At 38.0% G+C, this 24,640-nt stretch overlaps 1 protein-coding gene across 4 annotated transcripts; it reads left to right on the forward strand.

Moving 5' to 3' along the window:
- The first annotated feature begins 1,205 nt into the window (after nt 1-1,205).
- Nucleotides 1,206-24,633, forward strand: LOC107698027 (centromere protein F-like). 4 transcript variants are annotated; one of them, XM_016498937.1, is made up of 17 exons: nt 1,206-1,469; nt 2,988-3,206; nt 5,246-5,442; nt 7,100-7,203; nt 9,184-9,227; nt 9,324-9,588; nt 11,712-11,893; nt 11,980-12,105; nt 13,088-13,216; nt 15,903-16,025; nt 17,900-18,035; nt 18,525-20,914; nt 21,705-21,892; nt 22,127-22,271; nt 22,882-23,728; nt 24,200-24,359; nt 24,470-24,633. In XM_016498937.1, the coding sequence occupies exons 2-16, from the start codon at nt 3,045-3,047 to the stop codon at nt 24,328-24,330; spliced, it is 5,169 nt and encodes a 1,722-aa protein (XP_016354423.1). In that variant the 5' UTR covers nt 1,206-1,469; nt 2,988-3,044; the 3' UTR covers nt 24,331-24,359; nt 24,470-24,633. The 4 variants fall into 4 exon arrangements, with proteins under 4 accessions (XP_016354423.1, XP_016354422.1, XP_016354425.1 ...); XM_016498936.1 differs by having other exon boundaries at nt 24,200-24,355; XM_016498939.1 differs by having other exon boundaries at nt 9,327-9,588; nt 24,200-24,355.
- The last annotated feature ends 7 nt before the right edge of the window (nt 24,634-24,640 follow it).

The raw sequence follows: 24,640 nt of genomic DNA on the forward strand, positions 1-24,640 counted from the left end.
GCATCTTGTTTCTCTAATTAATTTATGCAGGGTTTTTTTTCTTCTTATGTTTGTTTTAACCTTCATAATTTTGACTCAAAAGCATTGATTTAATATTTATCTTTTTTTTTTATATATATTTGCCCACTATAATTTGTGGGATGCCTATTATGGAAAATACTTCAACTAAATTAATTAACTAAAATCCATTCTAATCTTAACAATAATGGCAGGTAATTGTATGAAATTACAATTAAATACAATACTAGAGTAGCCATAAATATCCATAAGAAATCATATCATGGTAAATCATAAACGGTACATTTTTATGTTTTTGACGAAATATCTGTGAAATATCTGTAGATCTCTGTGTTTACAGAGAAAAACCCATATTAAATTTCCCACTCCTTATAGGCCTAACCCAGCTAACAAAAATATATTCTGGGAACGTTTTCTAACTTTCTCATTAAGTTATGAAAATTTTATTTCTGAATGTTCTGTGAACGTCCAAAACATCCACCTTTTTAAATGTTTAAAATGTTTTTTTTTTTCTCTCTCTCTCTCTCTCGTTTATGTGAATGTTAGAGACAACATTAAGGGAATGTTCCATTTTATAATCGCAAACATTATGGGAATATTAGTTGTGAATGTTCTCTGATCCATCTGAAACTAATATATAATAGCCTTTTTTTCTTTTTTTTAACGTTAGACGAAGTTAGAAGGTCCAGTTTGTTTTAGAAAAACATTCCATAAACAACTTAAAAAAAAATTAGAACGTTAACTTAAGAACGTTAATAAAGACCAGATAACTTGGACTGAACGTTGTATTAACGTTATTGGAGGAATGTTTGGTCATATCTTTTGAGAGCCTCGCCAGGACGTTAGCCACAGTTCTGAGAACGTCCCTGTTAGCTGGAACCAGCTAATTTCTAACCTAATTTTTGAAAAACATTTCTAGGATCTATTTTTCTTTTCAGATCTGGAAATCCTTCTTTGAAAATAATGTCAATGTAAAATAATGTGATATAAAACAGTCTGAAATAAAGTGTTTAATGATTTTGTTTACTCAAGTAATTTTTTAATATTATAAATTATATACTTTTAATATAAAATATTTGTATTATTTTATTTGTTGTATATATTAAATCAGCGAAATTCAGTATTATATATAAAAAAAGCTTTTAAAAGGTTCTTGTCACTGACCTGCGGTTGCCGCTGCACTTCAAGGCCCCGCCTCTTTACGAACGTCACTGACCCCACACACGCCTCTCGTCAAATCAAGCTCGGCGGTTCCGAGGGGCACGAGATAGCGACCGCGTGCGCTCAGTTTTGACTTTTAAAAATAACGACAACCTGTGAACGTTAAACGACCAGACGCCTCACATGTAACAGATATACATATCGGATCTACTTTATTAACAGCCACGTAAACGGGGTTCAAGACGTCAGGATCGCTGTGTTTTAAAACGATCAACATATCAGAAGTCCCGGTAAGTGATGCCACATTGTTTGATTTAGCTGTAGCATTTCGTTTTATCAGACAGTATTTTGCTCTGCGTTTGTCTTTCTCAATAAATAAACTATTTTTATTGCACTGCTGAAAGTCTTCAGGTTCTAGTTCGCTCAAAACCGGCCAGCAAATTGACCAATGCTACTATGGCGAAGGTTTAGCTCATGAATATTAAGTATAGTCTTTTTCGCAGCCTTCATCCTCGAAGCTTAATTGATATTCATGAGCCAGGACTTCGCCATAGTAGGATTCATAAATTCGCTGAGGTTTATTTTTCGTAAATATACAGTGGATGCTGTAAACGTAAGGCAAGACTGTGGTTGAACGTGTATAATCGTCTCGGTAGCAAACACGGTTATTAACCCAGCCTGGCGTCAGCTGTATTTGAAAGCATCATCTTTGATGCTTTGTAATGGAAATGAAGGTGCATGGAGAGATCTGACCAGGATGTTCACAGATTCATGGGCCGGATTTTCCTCATTCCTCTCTTTTGGCAATCCAGTTCTCACTGTCAGTGACTGAGAAGAGAAATTAAACACAAGAGATTGAGGGTTAATGTAAATAGACATTTTCACTATGTGTGTGTGTGTGTGTGTCTGTGGGACTGTCCAAACCTTTGCTTTAGTGAAATTATGTGAGTTCCCTTCAAAGAATAGTTCACCCAAAAATGAAAATGTCTTCATTTACCTCATTTGTTGAACAAACATAGACTAAACGTATGTATGTAGGTTGTGTGTGTGTGTTTGTTTATATGAAATATATCCAGTTATAATGAAAGTGAATAAGAAGAACACGTCAAGCTGTAAAATTACCTAAATAAATAAAATCACCAAGTATGGTAAAATTGGTGCATAATCCACATCTTCTTACACCTTATGAATCTACTGTTCACAAAACAAACCGAAATAACTCATTATGCACAAAAAAAAATCTTGACGTCTGCCTTAACTACTCAACTTCGCGTGTTCATTCTGTGCATGAATTGTTCTTTTGAGTCCAATAATTTAATTGAATTTATTACACAAAAGGCGGTCTGAATGATTAATTCATCAATCGGACTAATCTGGTTTTTGAGTTTAACTGACAGTCCCTGTCCTTTGTAATTCCATGGATAAAAACAACCAGTACAATTGTCAGTATTTCTTTTGTGTTACAAAGAAAATAACATGCCATACAGGTTTGGATGAGTAAACAATCACAGAATCTTCTGTTTTCAGTTGAACTTGAGGTGTTTTGGCAGCAAAAGTCCCTTAAGAGTGTTTCCATGAACACTCTGACAAACACACACACCCTCACCGCCGCTGTGATTTTTCCTTTATATAAAAATGCGGACACAATGATTAATTTTCCTTTTTGTCATTAGTGAATGTTAAAAGTATGTGAACTGATATTTCTGGTCTGAAACAAGTACAGACAGCTGAGAGTGTCTCCCCGGAGGCAGCACACCAGATCCTCGTGAACAACATTTTAAGATCTTTCTATATCTCTTCTGTCTCAGCACTGGAAGATGAGCAGCCGAGCTTTCTGAAGCATCAGTCTGTAAGCACCTGCGGCGATGAGCTGGGCCGGAGACGACTGGACCGTGGGTCTGACGGGTCACGTACTACAGAAGGTTCAGCAGCTTCAGGCTCAGAATGAGAAACTGAACAAGGAAAAGCAGCAGAGGCAACTGCAGCTGGGCAACTCGGAAGCAGCTCTGCACAAACAGAAGCAGAAGGTGAGTTATGGCGGTTTAATTGAGCGATATGTACATGAGCATTTTAACCTTGTAAAGTCTGACATAAAAATAATCTGAAAAACTTTTTTTTTTTTAATGGCTCAGTTTATTGAACCTTTTTTTGCGCAAGTTATTTGATACATCGGGCCTTCATAATTTATATAATATATATACTGAGAATATGGAGCTTGAAAAATAAAAAAACAAATTTTGCCCAAACTGAGCAAAAATATGCAATTCAGTTCAGTTGCTGGTATTTATATGGCCAGAAAGTAAGATGAAATTCAATGATATATTTATAACAGTAATTCTGTATCTCCCAAAAAAAATTATTAGTGAGAAGAGATGCTATTTAAATTCTTAGTTGCATGATTAAAGTTCTGTAGTTTTTTTAGTTTAACTCTTTTTATTGATGCTGTTCAGTGAGATACAAAAATTCAAAAGAAAATAGAACAGTAGTTTAACAGAGATCAAAATTAAATTAGTAAAAAAATTCCTTGCTCTCGGAGTCAAACACAAAATAGCCTACAAATATGAATGCTAGCACCAAAAACAGTACAAAAAATAAAAAATTTAAAAAAGCAGTAAAAATGAAAAAGTAAATATGAATATATACATAAAATGCAGTAGTTAGAACAATTCTGAGGAAGAAAAAAAGGGAGAAACGACTTGCACCCAAGTACATAAACACTTCCAAAATATGTATTTTTTTTTTCTCTGTGCTTTCCATTTATTAGTAAATCGGGCAAGAAACCATAAAGGTCAGGTATAGAGAAAGGGTTTTTCTTATTTTCTTACCTCTTCCTTTAAGAAGGGTTGCCAAGTAGTGTGAAATTTTTCTGTATTGTAAATTTGATCTTTTCTATTTGAATAAGCTGCATCAGGTCGTGCAAATTAGCTGGGTGGGGAAGGATATTTCCAGTTCAGTAATATAAGCCTTTTAGCAATTATCAAGCAGAAGGCGAGCGCATTTGATTTTGAGGGTGATAAGGAAACATTTGTGGGGATGAGTCCAAATAATGCTACTAGGGTGCATGGTTCAATATCTAAAATAAGACAATTAGAAATTGACTTAAAAAAATTGATGCCCAGGAAGAGGTCAGTGCTGGGCAAAGTCAAAAAATAAGATAAAGAGTAGCTGGAGCTTGTTGACACTGATCACAAGATTGATCAAAACCAGGGTTGATTTTAGACAATTTGTCCAATACACTATGCAACAAAAACTCAAATAGAACAAATAAACTTTCCTCAAAAGCCTAATGGATCATATTTGATACTCGCATTTAAACATATATATTACTGAAACATTAAGAAATATTACTGAAAATATAAAATGTCGTCTTGTTTACTTTATAAAAGTGTTGTCAAAAGACCCGGTATTTCGGTACCAAGTCGGTACTAAAAAAATGAAAACGTTACGGTACCAGGTTTTCTTAAGTACCGGTACCCGGTCAACCCGGTTCTTGATGCGCTATCAGAAAGCTATATCTCTTCCAGTGTTGCCAAGTCCCCGGTTTTCCCGCGGAATTGGGCTGCTTAACACTGTTGCCGCGGGTTGTTTTTCATGTCCGCGGGTTGAAAAACGACCCCACTAACGTGATATTTAGCCCCTGGAATGCGAATTACCAGGGGAACCTGGTATCGGTACCGAATACTGAAATTTTGGTACCGTGAAAACACTAAACTTTATAAAAATGAACATGAACCACGACCTGAAGGTGCATGTTTTTACAATTATACTAAAATGCCTTTTGCTTGCTAAAAACATATGAACTATCGATCAAACAACAGAAGGCATGTAGTACATTGTGTGCAACAGATTTCTGAGTAGAGTTTTTATGATATTGATAATTTAGAGGCTTTAGCAATTCATGTATCAAATTTGATACAGAAGGCTTTTTATAGGGTTAACAGAGGCACTCTAGCAATGCAGAAAAGCTGCCTGCAAGGACACCAAATGGAAAGTTGGCTAAGAGTTCCAGCACAGCTGTCGCACAAACAGTGCGGGATGTGTTATGTAGCGTCTTCCTCTCTGTCAGTATGAGGAGGTGCGAGTGGAGCTGGCCGCGGTTCAGAGGGAGCTTGGAGGAGTGCGTGAAGCAGTGCAGGTGGAGGTGCGGGCCAGAGAGCGTCTGTCTCACGACCTGCAGGTCAAAACAGGTCAGGTGCACTCGCTGGAGGGACAACTCGAATCTGCCAGAAAGCTGACACAAAACCTCACACAGGAGATCAAACGGTGAGACGCACACACAAATCATCCTGTCTGTTTACATACCAAACTGAACCAAATCATATGACAATGATTAGCAGTTGAAATGTCATTTTATTCTTACCTTGCATCACTACTGTATTTATTTGTGAACTACATATTTCAAAAATGAAAGAATGTTCCAAATTAGGGTTGCGAAAAAGTTTTTGAATGAACCTTTTATAACCCCAAATTGTTTGCGGACCCCATATCAAAGTGTCATCAAATTTCTGTCATCAATTACTCACCCTTATGTTGTTCAAAACCTGTATGCATTTCTTTCTTCTGCTGAATACAAAAGATATTTTTAAGAATGTGGGTAACGGATTTGGTTTCCATTGACTTCCATGTACGGACAAAAAAAAAATACAATGGAAATCAATGGGAAACCCACTATCCTAAAGAGAGATCCACCAATCAGAGAAGTTGCTGAATATCGCACACTCAAATTTAACTGTATTAGGAAGTGGATTATGTGACAGTCACATCCTGCACCTTGGGTGTTGCTGTGTATTTGCATAAAATATAACTCGGCTAAATTGTGTTGCATAGCCAAGGGTCTCCGGTGTTTGGTTTCCCTCATCACCCACTCTCATTAAAAATTAATGACCATTGGTTGCTTTTTTGCTGCATATCACTGTCAATATGAACGTCCATTAAAGAAATGCTTCACCCAGAAATTAAAATGAATTTTAATTTTTATGTGGAGTATCCCTTTAAAGTGGAAATTTCCTGTATTTTTATTAAGTTTCTGGTTATCGCTGTTTTCTAAAGAGATAACATTTCAATACATTTGTTATTTAAGCCTAATACTGCGTTTTTAGCAGTTAAAGAGATTAAAGATTTGTCATTTACTCACCCTTATGTCCTTCCTAACCTGTATGAGTTTCTTTCTTATGCTGAACCTAAAAGAAATTTTGAAGAATGCTGGTAATCAAACAGTTGATGGTCCCCATTGACTTCCATAGTATTTTTTTTTCCCTATTATAGAAGTCAATGGGGACCAGCAACTGTTTGGTTCATCAAAATTCTTCAAAATATCTTCTTTTGTGTTCAACTTAAGAAAGAAGCTTATAGGTTTAGAACGACATGAGGGTGAGTAAATGATGAGAGAATTTCATTTTTGGGTGAACTATTCCTTTAAAACCTTAACTAAAACAAAAAATGTTTTCTTTAATTGCAATGAAGCTGAAATTAAAAAATTAGATGAAAACATAAAACATTACAAACTTAAAAAAAAATTTCAATATTAGAAATAATTAAAAATTAGAAATGTTGTCTTAAACTAAATGAAATAAAATGTTTAATTTGAAGTACTAATAGTGAAATTAAAAAATGGGGGGAAAAAACAGAAAATCTAATAAAGATGGCAAAAGCACATCACAAAGTTGCTTAACCTAAAATTTGTTAAAATGGGAACTGAAAATAAAAAGAAAAGCTAATTCAAAATATTAATAAATACGATAATGCTATACCCTGGTGTGGCACTCGTGATGGGTCAGGCCTAAGGTGCTGTGATTTCTGTACTACTAGTTAGCACCAAACTGAATTTAAATTTGTTTTTGAGAAACCTTTTTGCCCCATTACTCTGTTGTCTATATCGTCCTATAACAAGTGCCATCTCTTTTTCGTTCTCTGCATGTAGGCTTGAGGCGGAGCTGGAAAAGCTGCAGAAGGGAAATGGCTCTGGGGAATCCATGTTGTTTTCCACACCTTGTTGGAACATGAGCTCTCCCTGGGACAACAACGGTAGCACCTCTCTAGTGTTAATTTTGTTAACGAAGACTATGATGAAAAATGTTCGTTGACTAGCTTTTTTCCCATGACTAAGACGAGACGAAGACGAGACTATAATAAGGTCAATAAACGATAACTAAGACTGTATCCACATGCAATTTCGTTAACGAAATAAGACGAGACTAAAATGTATTAAAAAAAAAAAAAACTTTACCAAAAACCTCTTTTTATTTTCGTCAAAAAAGGAGACAATGTTATTGCAGACTGCTCTACACGTCTGTATACGCGAGCTTTCATGTGTGCGGTTGCCAGATATCAAGAGTTTTAATCCCCGAATCAGAGCTTCGCTGTTACATTGATACATTTTTCTGCCTGGTGTTTTGCTTCTTTTAAGCAATCTGGCAACCATGCGCACACGCTCGCTCCTCATTGCAGAAGCGCCTCCGACGATAATCTGAAAAACAAACAAGCTGGAGTTTAGCGATCTAAATGAAAGCGTCATTCAGCCGGTCTGTGTTCTGTCATGAGATCTCGACTGTATTGTTTGCGATTGTGATCGCTGAATAAATTCACTTACTCAACCGCTGTTGTTTTAATAGAGAAGTAGTCTATTGCGATTTGGAATTACTAGGAATTTAACTTTTATAATATTTTTTTGTTTGTTTTAGTTTTCATAATGTAGACCGAGAGATTGCATAAGTCTTTGGTATTCATTTATATAATAAAAAGCCTATAATAAATTAGTACACTAGATGATGTAAAATACACCATGTATTAGAGCCCGACCGATATATCGTTTTGCCGATATTATCGGCCGATATGAGCCTGTCGCCGATATATCGGTATCGGCGAATATGCCGCCGATATGAAAATTGTTTTTACAGAACATATAATGCAGATAAAATGCTTGAAATGGTGTAATTACTTAGTTTGTCCAGCAGAGCGCGCTCCATTGTTTGCTACTGGCGACCTGGATGAAACGCTTTAAAGCTTAAGTCTATGGAAAACCATTGGAACTTTGAACAGCCATATCTCCGTAACGGCGCGGCGAATCCGCACCAAATTCGGGGGATCCCTTCAGCTCGAGGAACCCTTTCGAACGCGAATCGAGTGTACGTCTCTAGGCCCTCTTTCGAATGAGACCACCCTCGCGTGGATAGCCCCCGGGGTTCGGGAGTTACGGGTGGTTAAATTCGCGGTCCGGCACCGACCGATCTAGCGATCCCGGGGGGCTAATATTTAGTTTTGTTATTTACATTTACATTAGCCTATATTTAAATTTTGTTATTTAGCAGACGCTTTTATCCAAAGCGACTTACAAATGAGGATAATAAAAGCAATCAAAAATAATATATATATATTATTATAGTGTTATATTTCAATTTCACAAAGAAACATGCAGCATTTTGTCAAAGCAATAATAAAAGAACACATTTAATTTATAACTTGTCTTAAATCTCATTTTGTAAAAAAAAAAATAAAAATCGTGAATCAAATCGTGAAATCAAAATCGTGAATCGAATCGTGAAATCAAAACCGTGAGTTGAGTGAATCGTTACATCCCTAAATGAGCGAGTACATCATGAATTCATCTTCCAAACCGTGTTTTTGTCTTATTCCGAATCACTACGGTACACTTATAATAAGTACTTATATTTGGACTATTGTAGCCTGGTCGGGTCGTCACTGCTGCGGAGTAACATACCTGCGTGAATCGCCATAGACATAAACTTAGAGAAGTAGCTCCGGTTGGAATGTTCTTCCGCGGGATGTGTGCAGTTCTGTTTATTAACCGCTAGAGCGCCAAAAGTTACATAGTACTGCTTTAAGTAGGGGAAGGAGTGTTTTATTTTTCTGAAGGTCCCTAAGGACTGATTGCGTGGTACACAATGTGTGATGGCATTGTTTCTCTCTGATTTTAACTTTGCTTTTGTGCATGTGGGATGCATCTAGAAAGATCTATTCGGCTTTATTCTTTATCTAACTCTGCAGGTGGTTTCAGAGCAGAGAGTGAAAGCAAAACACAGCATGCCAGAGTAAGTCACGTATACATTTAAGAGCAACATCTTAATAAGAAATGTTGTTTATGAATATACTTCCTGACTCATTTCGCTGTGTTCTGTCTGTTGTAGCAGCAGCTGCAGTTTGGAGACGTCCCCAAGCCCTCAGTGGGTGGGGCTTCCTCCCCGTTTCCACAGCAACCTCATAAATCCCCACCCCTTCGGCGCAACATCCGCCAATCGGAACCGTCCACCCCCTCCTCTGTGTTTCCATGGGAATGTGAGGATTTGTGGTCCACTCCCAAAGGACGACCAGCTTCTTCGGTTTCATCCAGTGATGTCATTATCAAGAACAGTGACTCAGGGATGGAGGAAGCCTTGAGGAATGAGATAGATGGTGAGCTTCTCCACACACTATTGGGCTTTTAGAAGTTTTGCACTGAAAAGCTGAATTGAAATCAGTTTTTCAAGCATCGCTGAGTAAAACAAAACAAGGAATCTTTTTGCAACCAGCCTGACAATGCTCTTTATTTCTTAAATACTGAACTACAGTTTGAGTTACATCTCTCTTCCTGGGTTGTTTGAGTCCAGGACATTTGCTTTTCTGCTCTGTATTAATCATAAATGACAGCAGTCCAAAGTCACTATTTACAATGTGTTGGGATGGCTGCCAATGAGATCAACCTGGTCAGTGGCATGAGAAGATTTGTGTAGTATTTGCATGTTTAAGGAGGTAGGAGATTTTTACAGCAGTCGTAGCTTCAGACTGTGTTGGAAATAAATTGGTTGCATACCTACGTGTGCCATAAGAATGTGTCTGTTTAAGGTTAAGGTAGTTTAAGGAAATAAAGTGTAGTTTTATTTATTTTGTGCAGCTCTGTTTGCCCATTAACCAAGGGAGAGTATCATGTTTATTCATTGAATGTCAGGTGGATTTACATAAGCATCCTGATTATTAGTGAGTGAAGGAGTCAGGTTTCCAATAATATCCTCCTAGTACAGGAGGCACAAAAGTAACCCATCTACAGAATCTAATCCAAATAGAATTTTGTTTTCTGTGACATTTAAAAGCAGGGATCTATAATATAAGTATTGCTAATAATTAATAAAAGCACATGTTCAAATGTTTGGGCCAGGGGCAGTAAGATTTATTTGAAAGAGATCTCTTATGTTTACCAAGGATGCATTATTTGACCAAAACGCAATAAAATGCATAATTTTATGAAATCTATTCAATGTAGAAAAAGGTTTTGCTGCTTAACATTTAGATTTTTTTCTTTGATGATTAGAAATTTAAAAAGAACAGCATTTATTACTGTTTACCGTTACTTTTGAATGAAATGCATCTTTGCTTAAAAAAAATCCTTTCTTTATAAAAAAAATGCCCAAGCCAAACTTTTAAATCGTAGTATATAATATATATTTCTACCTTTTTCACTCTAAATCTTTATCAAGTTATCAAGCATCAAAACATCATTACATACAGTGAATAAGATAGATATTTCTTTAGTACTTTTGCAAATTCAATTCAATCGAAAAGTTAACAGTCAACATTCAGCGTTGTTGTTCTTATCTTCCAATATTTATGTAGATGGACTGATAAATGGCATAACTTAGCGTAAATGCTAATATTGTCCGATTTGTGGTATTGAGCTTTGTTGCAGTGTAAAATGAATAAAATGAGAGGTGGGAATTGTACACACTGACACATGCTGGTCTTATCTGTTGCCAGAATGGGACACATTTGAGGTGGTTTAGTGAGAGAGTGGGTGTGTCTATGTGGAGCAAGAGAGATCAGTATTACACTGTGTGTGTGTGTGTGTGTGTGTGTGTGTGTGTGTGTGTGTGTGTGTGTGTGGTATGAATGTTCTCCATTGTTTTGCATCAGGGTTGGTCATCTCCACAGACAGCTCTCTGCAGCTCACACTATCACTGATTCTTCCCAATAAACACTTCCCTTCCAATGGCCTCTGGATCCGGAATGTAAACTTTTTTTGGAATGTAAATTCCTCAAGAGAGGCTGTAATAAACTGTCGCTGTGGCAGGTGGTTCAGAAGGGTTTTAAAGGGGTCGTATCCAACACTTGAAACATTTAATTTCTTAAATATTCTAAGAAGGTTTTCACTGAAAGTTATTGTTTACCTGACTATTTCATGCATCTCGGTGACCCTAAGATTTACACAGGCTGTTTTTGCTACAATGGTAGCAAAATGACCAAAATAAAATATGCTAAATTATATTTCAAATGAAGACAATGAAGCAAAACAATTTTTAAGGAATATTTTAACAAAAAAAACTTGCGTATCTTTTTACGATTTTTTTGTCATTGTAAGGAATGAGAATTTGAGGGAAAATAAATGCTGAATTGTCCTGAAAAGAATGATTATATTTTAATAAATTTTATTTATCTTATATATTACTGTTTTAATTCAAAATACATCAAACACTTATTTCAGAAGTGCCAAAAATATCAGTCAGAATGATAACATAAATAATTTAGTGACCGTCTGTCTCTCTCAGAGCTGCGTGTGCGTGTATCAGATCTACAGCGTGAGGCACAGCTGGAGTCTGAGCGCTTGAGGGACATGGAGTCTCGCCTGGCTCAGGCTAACAGAGAGATCAGCACCAAAGAACAGAGCCTGACACGCACGCAAGACCAGCTGACCCGTGCACAGACCCGCATCACACAAGAGACTGACCGGGTAATTTATTAATCATTTATTTTAGTTAAAAATCACTGTCTGTACTGTGTATTAAATGTTTATACAATGTCGCTGTGTGTCTGTAGGCCCAAGCTTCTGAGCAGAAAGTGAAGCACCTTCAGGAGGAACTGAAGTGTCAAAGGCAGAATGCTGAAACCAGCCGCTGCAACGCAGAACAGCGCAGGAAAGACATGGAAAGAGAACATCAGAGGGTGAGACGGAGAACATGGACGGAGAACATGTGATTCATTGTTTCCCGCACTGCCCTGCTGCTAAATACACAGCCTCATCGCTCTTTTATTTTTAGCTTCGAGTTGTAAGGTTCCTGTCTTGGAATTGATTTTGTTTCCTTAATAATAGCTCTTTTCACAATGTATGTTATTTCAGTGCAGATGTACAGAAAATTGTGCCTTAAAGGGGTCATATGATGTTGCTAAGTCAAATGATGTTGAAAGAACATTATTTTATGTATTTGGTGTAATGAAATGTGTTTATGCGTTTTAAGGTTCAAAAAACACATTATTTTCCACATACTGTACATTCTTGTTTCTCCTCTATGCCCCGCCTTTCTGAAATGCGTCGATTTTTACAAAGCTCATCGGTCTGAAAAGCGAGGTGTGCTGTGATTGGCCAGCTATCTAGTGCGTTGTGATTGGCTGAATACCTCAAGCATGTGACGGAAATGTTACGCCCCTTACCATACTGTGATGCCGTGTCCCTGGGCGGAGCGACGAGACCAAAACATTAAAACCCATTACAAACGAGGCATTTGTTGTATCCAGTGGGGACATAATTACGGATTATAATGATTTATACTATCTTTTTACGCGTTGCGTTGCATCGCGCCGCGTAAGCATAAAACCCATGTCTGCATTTATGATTGGAGAAATGACAAACAAGCGCTACTCTACACTGCTCAAAACTCGTGTTTGAATCATCAGTGGCAAATCCTTTACATATGAAAATTTACTTGCAGTCTGTGAGTCAGAACAGCCGGCATTAGTCTACTCTACCAGGATCAGGAAACAGTCCTCCATAAAATGCGCTGCACACATCTGAATATTTGGGTTGCTTCTTTATGCACCAAGAGCTTGTAACGCTTGTAATTTTTGTAAAAGAAAAATTGAAATCGCATCATATGACCCCTTTAAAGTACCACAGTGACTGGAGATGGTTGTGATTTGTGTTGTGTAGGAGCTGTTGGAGCTGCAGAGAGAGAGACAGGCTCTGGAGAGACAAAATCAGCAGGAGAGCAACAGACTCAACCAGGAGATCCAGCAGGCCAGAACACTTCACAACACACTGCAGGCTCAGCACGACAAGGTACCAGGGCTGAAGAGTAACTAGATGTAGCGACCCTGCTGAATTGACTAGAATAGTGTAGGCATTGCTCAGCCTTTATATAAATAGTTATTTAGAAGTTATGCTATTGCTATTACTTTGTGTTTGCCCTGGTAATAAAAAATAAAGCCAAAAAAATTCCACTTTAAAAAGGGGGTCCCACACATATCTAGGCAGGCCTTGATCTAGTAGGAAACCCCTACAAAACCAGAGCAAAGTCCTAACAACAATTCAGATTCACCTTTTAACAACTTAGTAGTGCTTTAGCAATCACTCCCTTTTTACAACCATTTAAAGGGATAGTTCACCTGAAAATGAAAATGACCTCATGATTTACTCGCCCTCAAGCCATCCTAGGTGTATATGACTTTCTTCTTTCAGCTTTATAATGGCAGTGAATGGGGGTCAAGATTTTGAAGTCCAAAAAAGTGCATCCATCCATCATAAAAAGTACTCCACACAGCTCCGGGGGGATAACCTTCTGAAGCAAAGCAATGTGCTTGTGTAAGAAAAATATCCACGTTTAAAACTTTATAAACCGTAATCTCTAGCTTCTGCTAAGTATCGTTTGCACGTTCACGAGAGAGTGGCGTTTCAATGGATAAATTGAAAAGCATCTGTTTTATTGACATCTTTACACAGGTTGAAACACTGATCTTTCAAGAAATCTTCTGATGTTCATTCATATTTATTTCATGCTGTAGTCAGTAGTAAAGAAAAACGGTTCACGTGCGCCCTATGCAAAATGTATTGTTTGCGTTTTGTGATCAAATTGACAGGCTTAGAAATCTGAGACGGTGTTTCCCATACATTGATTTATTTGTGGCGGACTGCCACAATACCAAAACTGACTGCCACAAGTAGATTTTCCAAAAGGCTTTGACTTCGTTGAATATACATGAGCACTGCAAGTTTCAAAATCAAAACGCAGCACGGGTATTTTTATAACACTGTATTTCTAAAGGAAACGGACTCTCTTCAGGAAACTTTCAACGTCATTTTAATTTAATCTTGCATGTAATGCCTGAAAAGTAGCGGAGCAGAGCGCTGCTTTGTGTACAGCCATTACCGGGAAACCGCTATTTCTCCTGCTCTAAAAGCGCCTCCTGCTGGCAAAATGAAATTGCATGCATATATATATATATATATATATGTATGTATATGTGTGTGTGTGTGTGTGTGTTTCTCTCCAGAAGATCAATAAAAATGTTGTACTAGTTTAATAAAAATGTTAATTAAAAACTAGTGCGTGTATCTTTTAACCCCCCTCAACCAAGCACCAATATTATTGTGTTTTCAGTATTCTGTTGTTACATCTCTTCCATTTTTTTCCACTGTGAAATAATTTTCTTGATTAGAAAAATCTGATTTTGCGTGTACAGAACATAATGCTGTTTATGAAATTAACGTCCCATGCCATGTATGTATACCCTAGTGTACGCAGTATACTTTGGGCTCTAGAAACGACATAGCACTGCTCTGGTAACCAGTTAGAACACGTAGGGCAATGTAATGATGAGTGTTGAGACAAGCACCACTTTTCTCTACTCGCTTCTCCTATTTTCTTAAATAGCTTTGGTTCAGTTGGCTAATTTTTGTTTGTAATTTGCAGAAACTAGATGTTTCCAGAAATCTAACCTCTACTCTATATTAAACTGTAGCTTCTGTCCTTTTCCTCTGTCTCTCTTTATTCTCTCTGGCTCTCGTTCTTTGTCTCATGGGAGCTCCAGTATGGGTGTCTTCTGGTCGATGCACTAATGTCACCCCTCTCTCTCTCTTTCTGTCATTCTCCCACTGCTCATGTTTTCTCACACAGTTCTATTCCTTTTTTTTTCTCTTTCTGTTTTTCCTCCTCAGAGGACACTAGAGCGAAGGTCAGTGTTGTAATCTCAGTGTGATGTATGTTTGAAAAGCATAACATGTTTTTTTTTCAGGAATGCTTATATTCTCCAGAGACTTGAGTACAGGAAAAATATATGAATATGACCCAGGGGTTTGGTGTGTGTGTGTATGTTTGTAGTAAAATAGCACTCTCAACCCATACAGTTCCCTCATATTTCACTAAGACAAAAGTCTTGTTTGAGCCCTGTTTTGCTGATAAGATACTGTGTGTTAAAATAAGAGACACGTGATGCAAGCATGTCTGTAAATACAGAGATCAGTAATGGTGTTTCTATGCTGATGGGACACAAAAACTGATACCCTGACCTGAATTGAGGTCATGGAATGTGCTGTTTTGAAATTCTAATAGTTACAGGTTGTGTTACACTACTTATGGCCATACTTGGATGTTTTACATAATTACACATTCTCTCTATTTGTATAGAGAGAAATAAAAACAAAATGAGCATAAACATTTCAAATGTGTGCTTTGCATGAATGTCTAATTTACATGAATAGGCCTTTGGATTCAGTTCTGTAAATGTTGCATGGTTTGTACATCATCTGGTTAAACTGCAAGACACGTGAAAGGGACATTTTGCATTTTACATTCCATAAATCTCATCATTTGTTTGACATGGTTTCCATAACATTGGTTTATGTGGCATCCTGCATGAAAATGAGTGACGCATACCTAGTCTGCCACAAACACGGTATGGTGAAGATCTGTGCTCTTTCTTTTGGCACACACTCTAATCCTTCTGCTGACTGTTTGTCTTTCTCTCAGGTGTGTTTGCAGAAGCAGAGTTTGGAGACCGATCTAGAGGATGTGAGAGGAAAATTGAAGAACACAGAGTCTGATCTGAAAGAGAGTCAGAAGAGAGAGACACAGACTGAGGCCAAACTCACGGTACAACAACATGCATATCACACTGATCTGACAGAGTCAGTCAACACAAGTTTAGTTGTACTACTATTCAGAAATTTGAAGTCTTGAGATTTTAAGAAAGTAGTACTTTTATTCAGCAAGGATGCATTAATTTGATTCCTTGTCACAGTAAAGACATTTGTAATGTTACAAAAGGTTTCTGTTTTTAAACAGATGCAGTTCTTTTGAACCTGTTCAGTAAATCCTGAAAAACGTTTCCAGAAAAATATTAATCACCACAACTGTTTAGAATGATTTCTGAAGGATCATGTGACACTGAAGATTGGAGTAATGATGCAGAAAATTCAGCTTTGCATCACAAATCTCTGTGTAATAATATGTCACAATATTACTTTTTAATAAACATGTTTTTAATCATGTAAATGCAGCCTTGGGGTGCATAAAATATTGAATTAAATCTTACTTTTTACTGTAAAATATAAAAACATTTAATTTCTTTATGAACCATTTCTCTTTCTGAGAAGGTCAAAGATGATATTTGGATTTGGTTAACTTTGGCTATTTTTCAGCAGTTTTGTGTGCTTAGAAATTGTGATATTGTTTCTAAGTTAGAACTTAGAAATTGTGTGCTTGTGTGCTCATTTTTAAGGTCAGGTAAATAGATTAATTTATTAAGAATGATGAGACAGAGATGCATTGACTTTACACCAATCTGACACGCTACTTAATCAATCTGTACCTCGCCATTTTTTCTTTCACATTCATCAAAATATAATCTAAGTGTGTTAGGTTACCTCAACAAGAGTGACAAGAAATGCTGTTCAATAACAACAAGTCACCCGTCACAATGTCTGGTAGATAAGGCAGGGCTGTCTTCAGTTATGACAGGGTGGGATGTTTTATTTTTTTTGCTAATTCCTCACCCTGTCATAAAACAAATTGATCAGAGAGAGATCCTGTCAAAAAAAGAGAGACAAACTAAGACTAGACACAGCATTCACATAGATGTTTAAATGGAGTCATTTTGACTACTAAATTAGTAGTAATATACAGGTTTTGGTATTATTACAATACATAAGTAGCTTCTTTATTTCCTCTTTGGGAATGTCCCCAAAAGTAAATTACAAAATTGAAAATTGTTGTACTGATTAATATTTTTGTGAAAACATGATGATTTTTTTCAGTATTACTTGATGTACGTTCAAAAGAACAGCATTTATGTGACACACAAATCTTTATAATAATGTACAAATTTTTACTGTTGCTTTTGATTAATGTGTCCTTGCTGAATAAAAGTACCAATTTCTTAAAAGAAACCTTACTGGCCCCAGGCATTTGAACAGTAGTGCATAGCTAGATTAGAAAAACAAGCACATACTGATCAGAGAGACCCAGTCAAAGAGACACACACACACACAGATTAATCTCCCAGTGCAACAATGCCGTTACTGACTCAGCTGAATGCAGTCTCAAATATAGCACCATTATCTTCTGTTTCACACTGGGGCTTGGGTTTAAGCGCTTTATTTGTAGACAGTATGCGTACAATATGAGAGTCGTGTATTATAATCACCAAAAGATTTTATGATGTTTAAAAGCAGTGTAATATTATATGAAGATCAGGATTGCAGTTGGATAACCTCTTTGTCCGCTTGAATGCTTTCATTTTGTGTATTTAGGTGCGTGTCTTTTTCCAGCATGCCTCACCCTAAACACTTTGAGAATTATGGTTGCTTTACTTTTCACTATTAAATTTCTGTTCGCTGTAACAACACAGTTGTATAATGTAGTTTTATGGCTGTTCAAATGTGATGCGTGTCTTTAATCATTAATTGTCATTTGACAAGCCTGTTGTTCTTTTGTTCTATATGTGCACTTCTCATCTTCTCCTGTAGGAGGCGCTGAGGGATTGTGAGAGTCTCACTGTGTCTCTGGGGCAGATGAAGAAACAGGAGAAAGCTCTAAAGGAAGAAGTAAAGCATTTGACTGAAGAGCTTGCTGAGGCCCTCAAGCTCATTAAAGAACTTCAGGGTGAGTTGGGAAGGAATCTGGTCCACACAGAGAACTGTGTTTTGGCCCCGCCCTGTTACACACATCCCTTGTGTTTGCCTCCCTCTTCTGACCAAACCTTGACAGTACACCTTCAAAAGTCACTGTACATTGCTAAAAGTATGTGATGGGTTAGACAAGCCAATCAAAGCAATGGACCCCCAAATCCTCCCAACCTTTATTATTTACATTATTTATGGTTTATAAGACCATACATTTTAGAAACCTGAATAAGATAATGTGTCATTAGTTGAATACTTTATTACTGCTGTTCTTGAGTGTCATAATATTGAACTATTACTCTGACTTGAAGTAACAAATGCCAGAGATTTTAATAATATTAATACTAAATGATCATTTAAATGACATAAAATGTATATAAAACTTTGCTTTTTTTGCCAAATAATTGCCAATATTTACCATATTATTTGCTCGTTTTTTAATAGTCTTTATTCTTCTTTTTCCCTGAAGCTCAACTGGCTGCTCCTCCTCCTCCAGCTGTGGCCGCTCCTCACTTCAGCTCTGCAGGAGACTGCTTCTCTCCCTCTGTTTCCCTTCATCATGACAGCTCTCCTCCATACAGCAACTCCTCTCAGAGAAAGAAAGCCACTAAAACAGGTCGAACAAGAGAAGAGGAGAGAATGAAGTACCCCTCCGGCAGAGAGCCAGGAGAGGGCATCGACTCGGAGCACATTGGAAAATTTGAGTCTGAGGAATCACAGGAATTTAAAGGAAGAGGAATCCGAACACATCCAAGTGACTCTCTGAGACTGAGTGAGACTGATGTAGAGACCTCAGTGACAGAACAAGACACGGGTATTGAAGATGTGGACACAGACTCGTTCACGTCTGAGTCAACCAGCGGCACAATGCCTAAAAGTGAATCTGCCATCTCTTGCAGCCTACAGATAGATGACACATCAGGCAAAACAGAAAAACGTGACTCTGCACCTCTAAAAGATCTGAAGAAGGAGAACGCAGAACTTCATGATGAACTTAGAGATGTGAAATATGAGCTTCAGAAGCGACTTGAAGACCTCGAAACCCAGAGAAGAGCTGAAACCGAGGCTAGGACCAAACTGAAACAGTTGAGCCGGAAACACTCGACACAGACAGAGCAGCAACGTGCCAAAGCTCTTGAACTCCAAGACAGCGTGACAAAACTGGAAGCCCAGCTGGAGCAAGAGAAGAAAGAGAGCACAAAACTGAGAGAAACTCTCGATGCGCTTGAAAGAGAAGCTGAGAAGAAGCTAGAAGAGATAGAGAGAGACCAGGAAGAAGGTACCCAGCTGAAGAACGTCTTGGCTGAAATGGAGCAAAAGGAGACTTGCATGGAGGACGAAATGACAAGAATGAAAAAGGACTTGCAAGACCTTCAGCTCAAGCTTGCACAGGAACGGGAGGAAAGAGAGAGGGAGAGAGAAGAGGAAAGGAAACGGATCAGAAAAGAGGAATTGGAAGGACTAAAGATTTCACAGCTTCAAGAAGAGCTGGACAGTCTTCGAAAATCTAGGAGTTTGGAAGAGAAGATATCAAAAGACAATCTTCCCCTCACATATTTACAACTAGAACACCATCCAAACACCAATAAGAATCCTGCTGTTATAGAAAACAAAGACTTGGTTTATTCTCCAGACAATCAAGAGTCCATCTGTGATTCTGTGAACCTTCAGAACACAATGGTCTGCAAAGAAACCAGAACAATGGAGCTGATTATGGATCTTGGAGCACAAACTAAACCAACAGAGGACAAGACCTCTGCTGCAGAGATAGGCAGGACTCAAGCATTGAGCAAAGATGCCTCATATTTGGACAGCACTACCGTTTTAGTTTTAGAGCTGGAGCGCCTGAGGGCAGCGCGAGACCGAGAGTCAGATAAGGCGAAACTAGCTCAAGGAAAGCTGGAGGACCTACAGAAGCAAGTGACCACTCAGACCAAGAACCTTACCCAAGCTTTTGAAAGCCAGAGCAAGCACATTGAGAACCTGCTGAAAGAGTTGCACGATAAAGACTGCGCCTTCGAGAAGCAGAGCAAAGAATTGCAAAAATGTCAAGAGAAAATCTGTCTTCTTGAAGAAGAAAAACACACTAGGATGACCATTGCCCCCAATGAGGTCTCTATGCCTCCTGAACTGTCTTCAGAGATCTCAAGAGAACTAAGCTGTGATTCGGTCTTCAGCAATACAAGCATAAGCGACCATGAAATGTTTAGTGATGATACACAACTGGTTCTGAAGGAAAAGGTCTCACGGCCTACTGTACAGCTTCCTGTTAGTCAAAACATTGACCAAACCAACACTAGTAAGATATCTGATAAGCTACAAGCGACTGAAGCTTCCAAGCCAAATGAGTTATGTCTCACTTCAGATGTACATTGTGGAAATGCTCCGAATTCTAGTGCTGATTCAGGAGCACCCAGTCTTTCTGAGGTAACTGATGAGAACACAAGTTCTCTATTGCAAAATGAACAGTTGGATGTACTTAACTTCCAAAATCACGTTCCAGAACCTTCCACAGGTGCTGTCAAAGAGCTAGAACGAGTAACAAAGGAATTACAGGATGCTCAGCTTGAGCTGAATGTGTCGAAGGCTCAGAATTCAGAGCTTGCTCTACAGGGAGATGTGATAAAGGAAGAGCTTCTGACTGTTAAACAAGAGAACGAAGAGTTGAAATTGAAACTGAAACACTTGGGTGAAGACACTTGTGCTAAACAAGATGGTGCCTTACTTTTAGTGAACACTGAAAATGAAGAATTGTCAAGCACAAAAGAAGGGTTACAAAGTGGCTCTCCATTAGGACAGGAGGAGTTGATTGTTCTTCATGCTAACTCCAAAGCAGAGGTTCAGTCTCTTCAGGAGCAGGTAAGTTTCATTAAAATGGAAATGTTTTGTTGGCATGAATTGGAAATCCACCATCAGTTTTCTAAATGCATCTTAATGATGTTATTGTAAACATGCATGTTTCATTTTTTTACATTTTTGACCTCAATCTTGAAATGACAGGATTCTCTCTTATATGCCAAAACATCTCCAGTTATTTTGTTTAAACCCAGACCTTTTTTTAATATTGATTGCAAGTTCACATTCAGATATACTTTCATCCAGTCAACAACCAATGGATAGAACCAAGTCCCAACCCTAATTTTTTCATTTTCAATAATCCGTTTCACTCGGATGTACAAAACAATATGGAAGAAAAGTTTCTAACCAGGGTGCAATGTGACAAAGCAGAAAGTGATAAATCCCTTCCACGTTAATCTGTGATCTTGTCCTAATCAGCTACGAATACAATAAGACATTTCTTGTTTTTTTTTGTGTTGTGCTGGGTATCTCCTCCCACAGTGAAATCTCATTATTCTAAAATCGCACGACTGTATATTAAACTAAAAGTATGTTCTGATTGGTTGTGATTTTGATACTTCAGTGAGCGCAGAAATATGACTTGAATAGCAGATGAAGTACTATTATCATATCACAGCATGTCATAGTCCAGTAATGCTCCACTACTGTTATTGCTACACATTTAAACAAACACTTAACCCTTAGTGTTAATCCCAAGATTATTTAATGGGGGAAACTCCTTTATTTGCATGCATGTACAGTACATTTATGTCATGTTCATTTTGTTATTCATATTCTCTGTGTCCTCCAGATCCAGGCATTACAAGAGCAAATCCAGCACCTCTCTGAGCAGAACAGGACACAAGCTGTAGAACTAGAACTCTGGATGCTCTCAGAAGAAACCGTGGGCAACAACTCACCCTCCATCGTGCTAAAAGAGTTCGAGCTGTACCTCCCCTGCAGTCCCAGAAAGCTGCACACACAGTCCCAAATGCCAAGGTAACATCCTTTGACTGGCATTTGTTGAAGATAAATATGCGATAAGCAACATAGTAATGTAAACGGCGTTTGTTCGTAATAATTTTAAAGGCAGTGTGAGGTAATTAACGACCAACATACTTATGGGTATGTTGGTCCTGAGATGAGGAAGGTAAACACAGGTTCACTGAATGAGCGATGTTTATGTAGGACCCTTAATGCAAGACCCTTCAGTCTGTGCTCTGTCTGCTGTAGAACCAAGATGCACCAGTGCACTGTCAAAGATGTGACAAATCGATCCGGATTAGCCAACACAAATGACCAAACCAACTTGGGGGAGCATGTGTCACCTGAAACTCAAATGGCACACAATGTGAGAGAATCTCAAGGACCTGACAAGGTAAATAACATTTCATAATGCATGTCATTATTTGCAAATGGAAAGACGTTGAACTATTGAACTGTTGAAAGTGTGGAACTGTACTTTTAAAGGATAGTTTTCCACGAATGAAAATTGTGATCGTTCACTTTCCATCATGTCACTACAAACCTGTATAATTTTATTTTTATTTTTATTGTGGATTGCCTTTTTTATACAATGAGTGTGATTGGGGAAAGTGACAACAAAAGTGCATTAACTCCACATTCATTTTTATTGTATAGAAAATGACTGCATGAACGTTCTGCTGATCTTTTGTGAATATAGACTGAATAAAGATATAGTCTAGGGCTGTATGATTAATCAAACTAAAACCATAAGAGCTCTCTGTGGTTTTCAGACAAAAAATATATATGATTGATGGTTTAACATTTGCAAATTAAGAAATTAAGCCATGAATATTAGTATTGTTGTCACAATATTATGAAGTGAAATTAACCCCCCCACCAACATTGTGCAGCCCTAATATAGTCATAAGCATTTGAAATTTGGTAAATGACAGACCTTTCTTTTTGTCTGCAATAAAATGCCATTCAAATGATCACAGACCTATTCATTTAATTTTTTTCAGGATCTTATGACTGGAAATGTGAATGTAATGACCAAAGAACATGCTCAACCCAAATGTGAAAGCAGCTCTGTTAACAACAAAAGTCCTCCTGTCTGTGTCTCAGATAAAATGAGTAGTAACACTAAAGACAAGCCGTCTCCTCCACAGACCAAACCAACAGATTACAGTAATTCAGATTCTCAGACAGTTGCCTCAGTGTCTCCCGAGGATCAGACCAAAGCAGCAGGTGCTAGTACGAACAGCCAGGAAGATGCCTTAATCAGTGTTTCCATCTCAACCAAATATCAGACCGAGGTAATCAACTCAAATCCAATCACAGAGTCCTATGGAACTGCAGACTCCCAGAATTCTGGTGTGTTATGCCCTGGGCATAATGAGATTGAAAATATGGAAACTGTTGATTCGGATAAACACGGACATTGTCATGGAGAAACAACAGATAAACAGAACAAACATGCGGAAAAACCAATCAAGAATGAATCTGCTCCGTGTAAAATGGTAGAGGTCAGCAAGGTCAGAACAGAGGTGAAGAGTGTATCCACTCAGACAGAGGAGAGCCAAGATCTGATTTTGGGGGACAAACAGTCACACGTCCACGCCTGCACCCAAGCAGATGGAGAACAGCTGGAGATGGTGGAAGATAAAGGCCATAAAGAGCCTGCAGACTCGCCGCCCCTCGCTCCGACCCTACAGTCTGTTACAAAGCAACTGCTCTTATCCAGTGCGTTCCCCATGAATGACCCAGCTCACCTCGCTGAACGCATCCGGCAAAACCGCAGCCGCATGTCTGTCGCTTACGACGAGACCGAATATGAACCGTATGGCCTGCCAGAGGTTGTCATGAAAGGTTAGATACTATATTAAAAACCAAACGTTCTTCAAAATGAAAACTTGCTATAAATTTACTCCCCTTCAGGCCATCCAAGATGAGTTTGTTTCGTTATTGGAATAGATTTGGAGAAATTTTGCATTAAATTTAGCTGGAAACAACAGTTTGAAGTTAAATATGCCTTAATGTTGGATTTATTTTCTTATAAACGCAGCTTTTTACTTCAAGACTTTGATAGACTAGAGTCATGTGGATTACTTGTGGATTATTGTGATTGTTTTTATCAGCTGTTTGGACTCTTATTCTGATGGCACCCATTCACTGCAGATGATCCATTGCTGATCAAGTGATGTAATGTTAAATTTCTCCAAATCTGTTCAGATGAAGAAACAAACTCTACATCTTGGATGGCCTGAGGGCGAGTTAATTTTTTGCTAATTTTCTTTTATGCGAGAACTATTCCTTGAATGGTCTTTTTATCTCCTGAAGGATTTGCTGACATTCCCAGCGGGCCAGCTTGTCCATACGTCCTGCGTAGGGGGCTTCTGGGAACTGATGCAATGCCCCTCCCACGCAGAGAAGCCTTGCCCCAGGAGGAAGACGATGACATCGAGCCATAGTACTCATACACACCTGATACCTCCCGTAGGTATTTATTCTGCATGCTTAGCAACACGTTTGTCATGCATCAAGTCATTTTCACTAGTTATTCTAATATGACTCACATTTCAGAGCAGCATCATCTGTGTATGTTCTCAGGTTTCCATGCTGAAGGAATTTCACTCTTTAATCATAATGTACATGTCAACGGTGTCTTCTGCTCACCATAATGCTCGACAGGATCTGAGCGCTGCCTGTCATGTGATGTAGAAGACATTGAAGTTTTGTGATCTCTTTTTTTTTTTTTTTTCCTGATTGTTCTCGTCAGCT

Source organism: Sinocyclocheilus anshuiensis, unplaced genomic scaffold (assembly GCF_001515605.1).
Source record: "Sinocyclocheilus anshuiensis isolate Anshui unplaced genomic scaffold, SAMN03320099.WGS_v1.1 scaffold2388, whole genome shotgun sequence".
Classification (NCBI taxonomy): Eukaryota; Metazoa; Chordata; class Actinopteri; order Cypriniformes; family Cyprinidae; genus Sinocyclocheilus; species Sinocyclocheilus anshuiensis.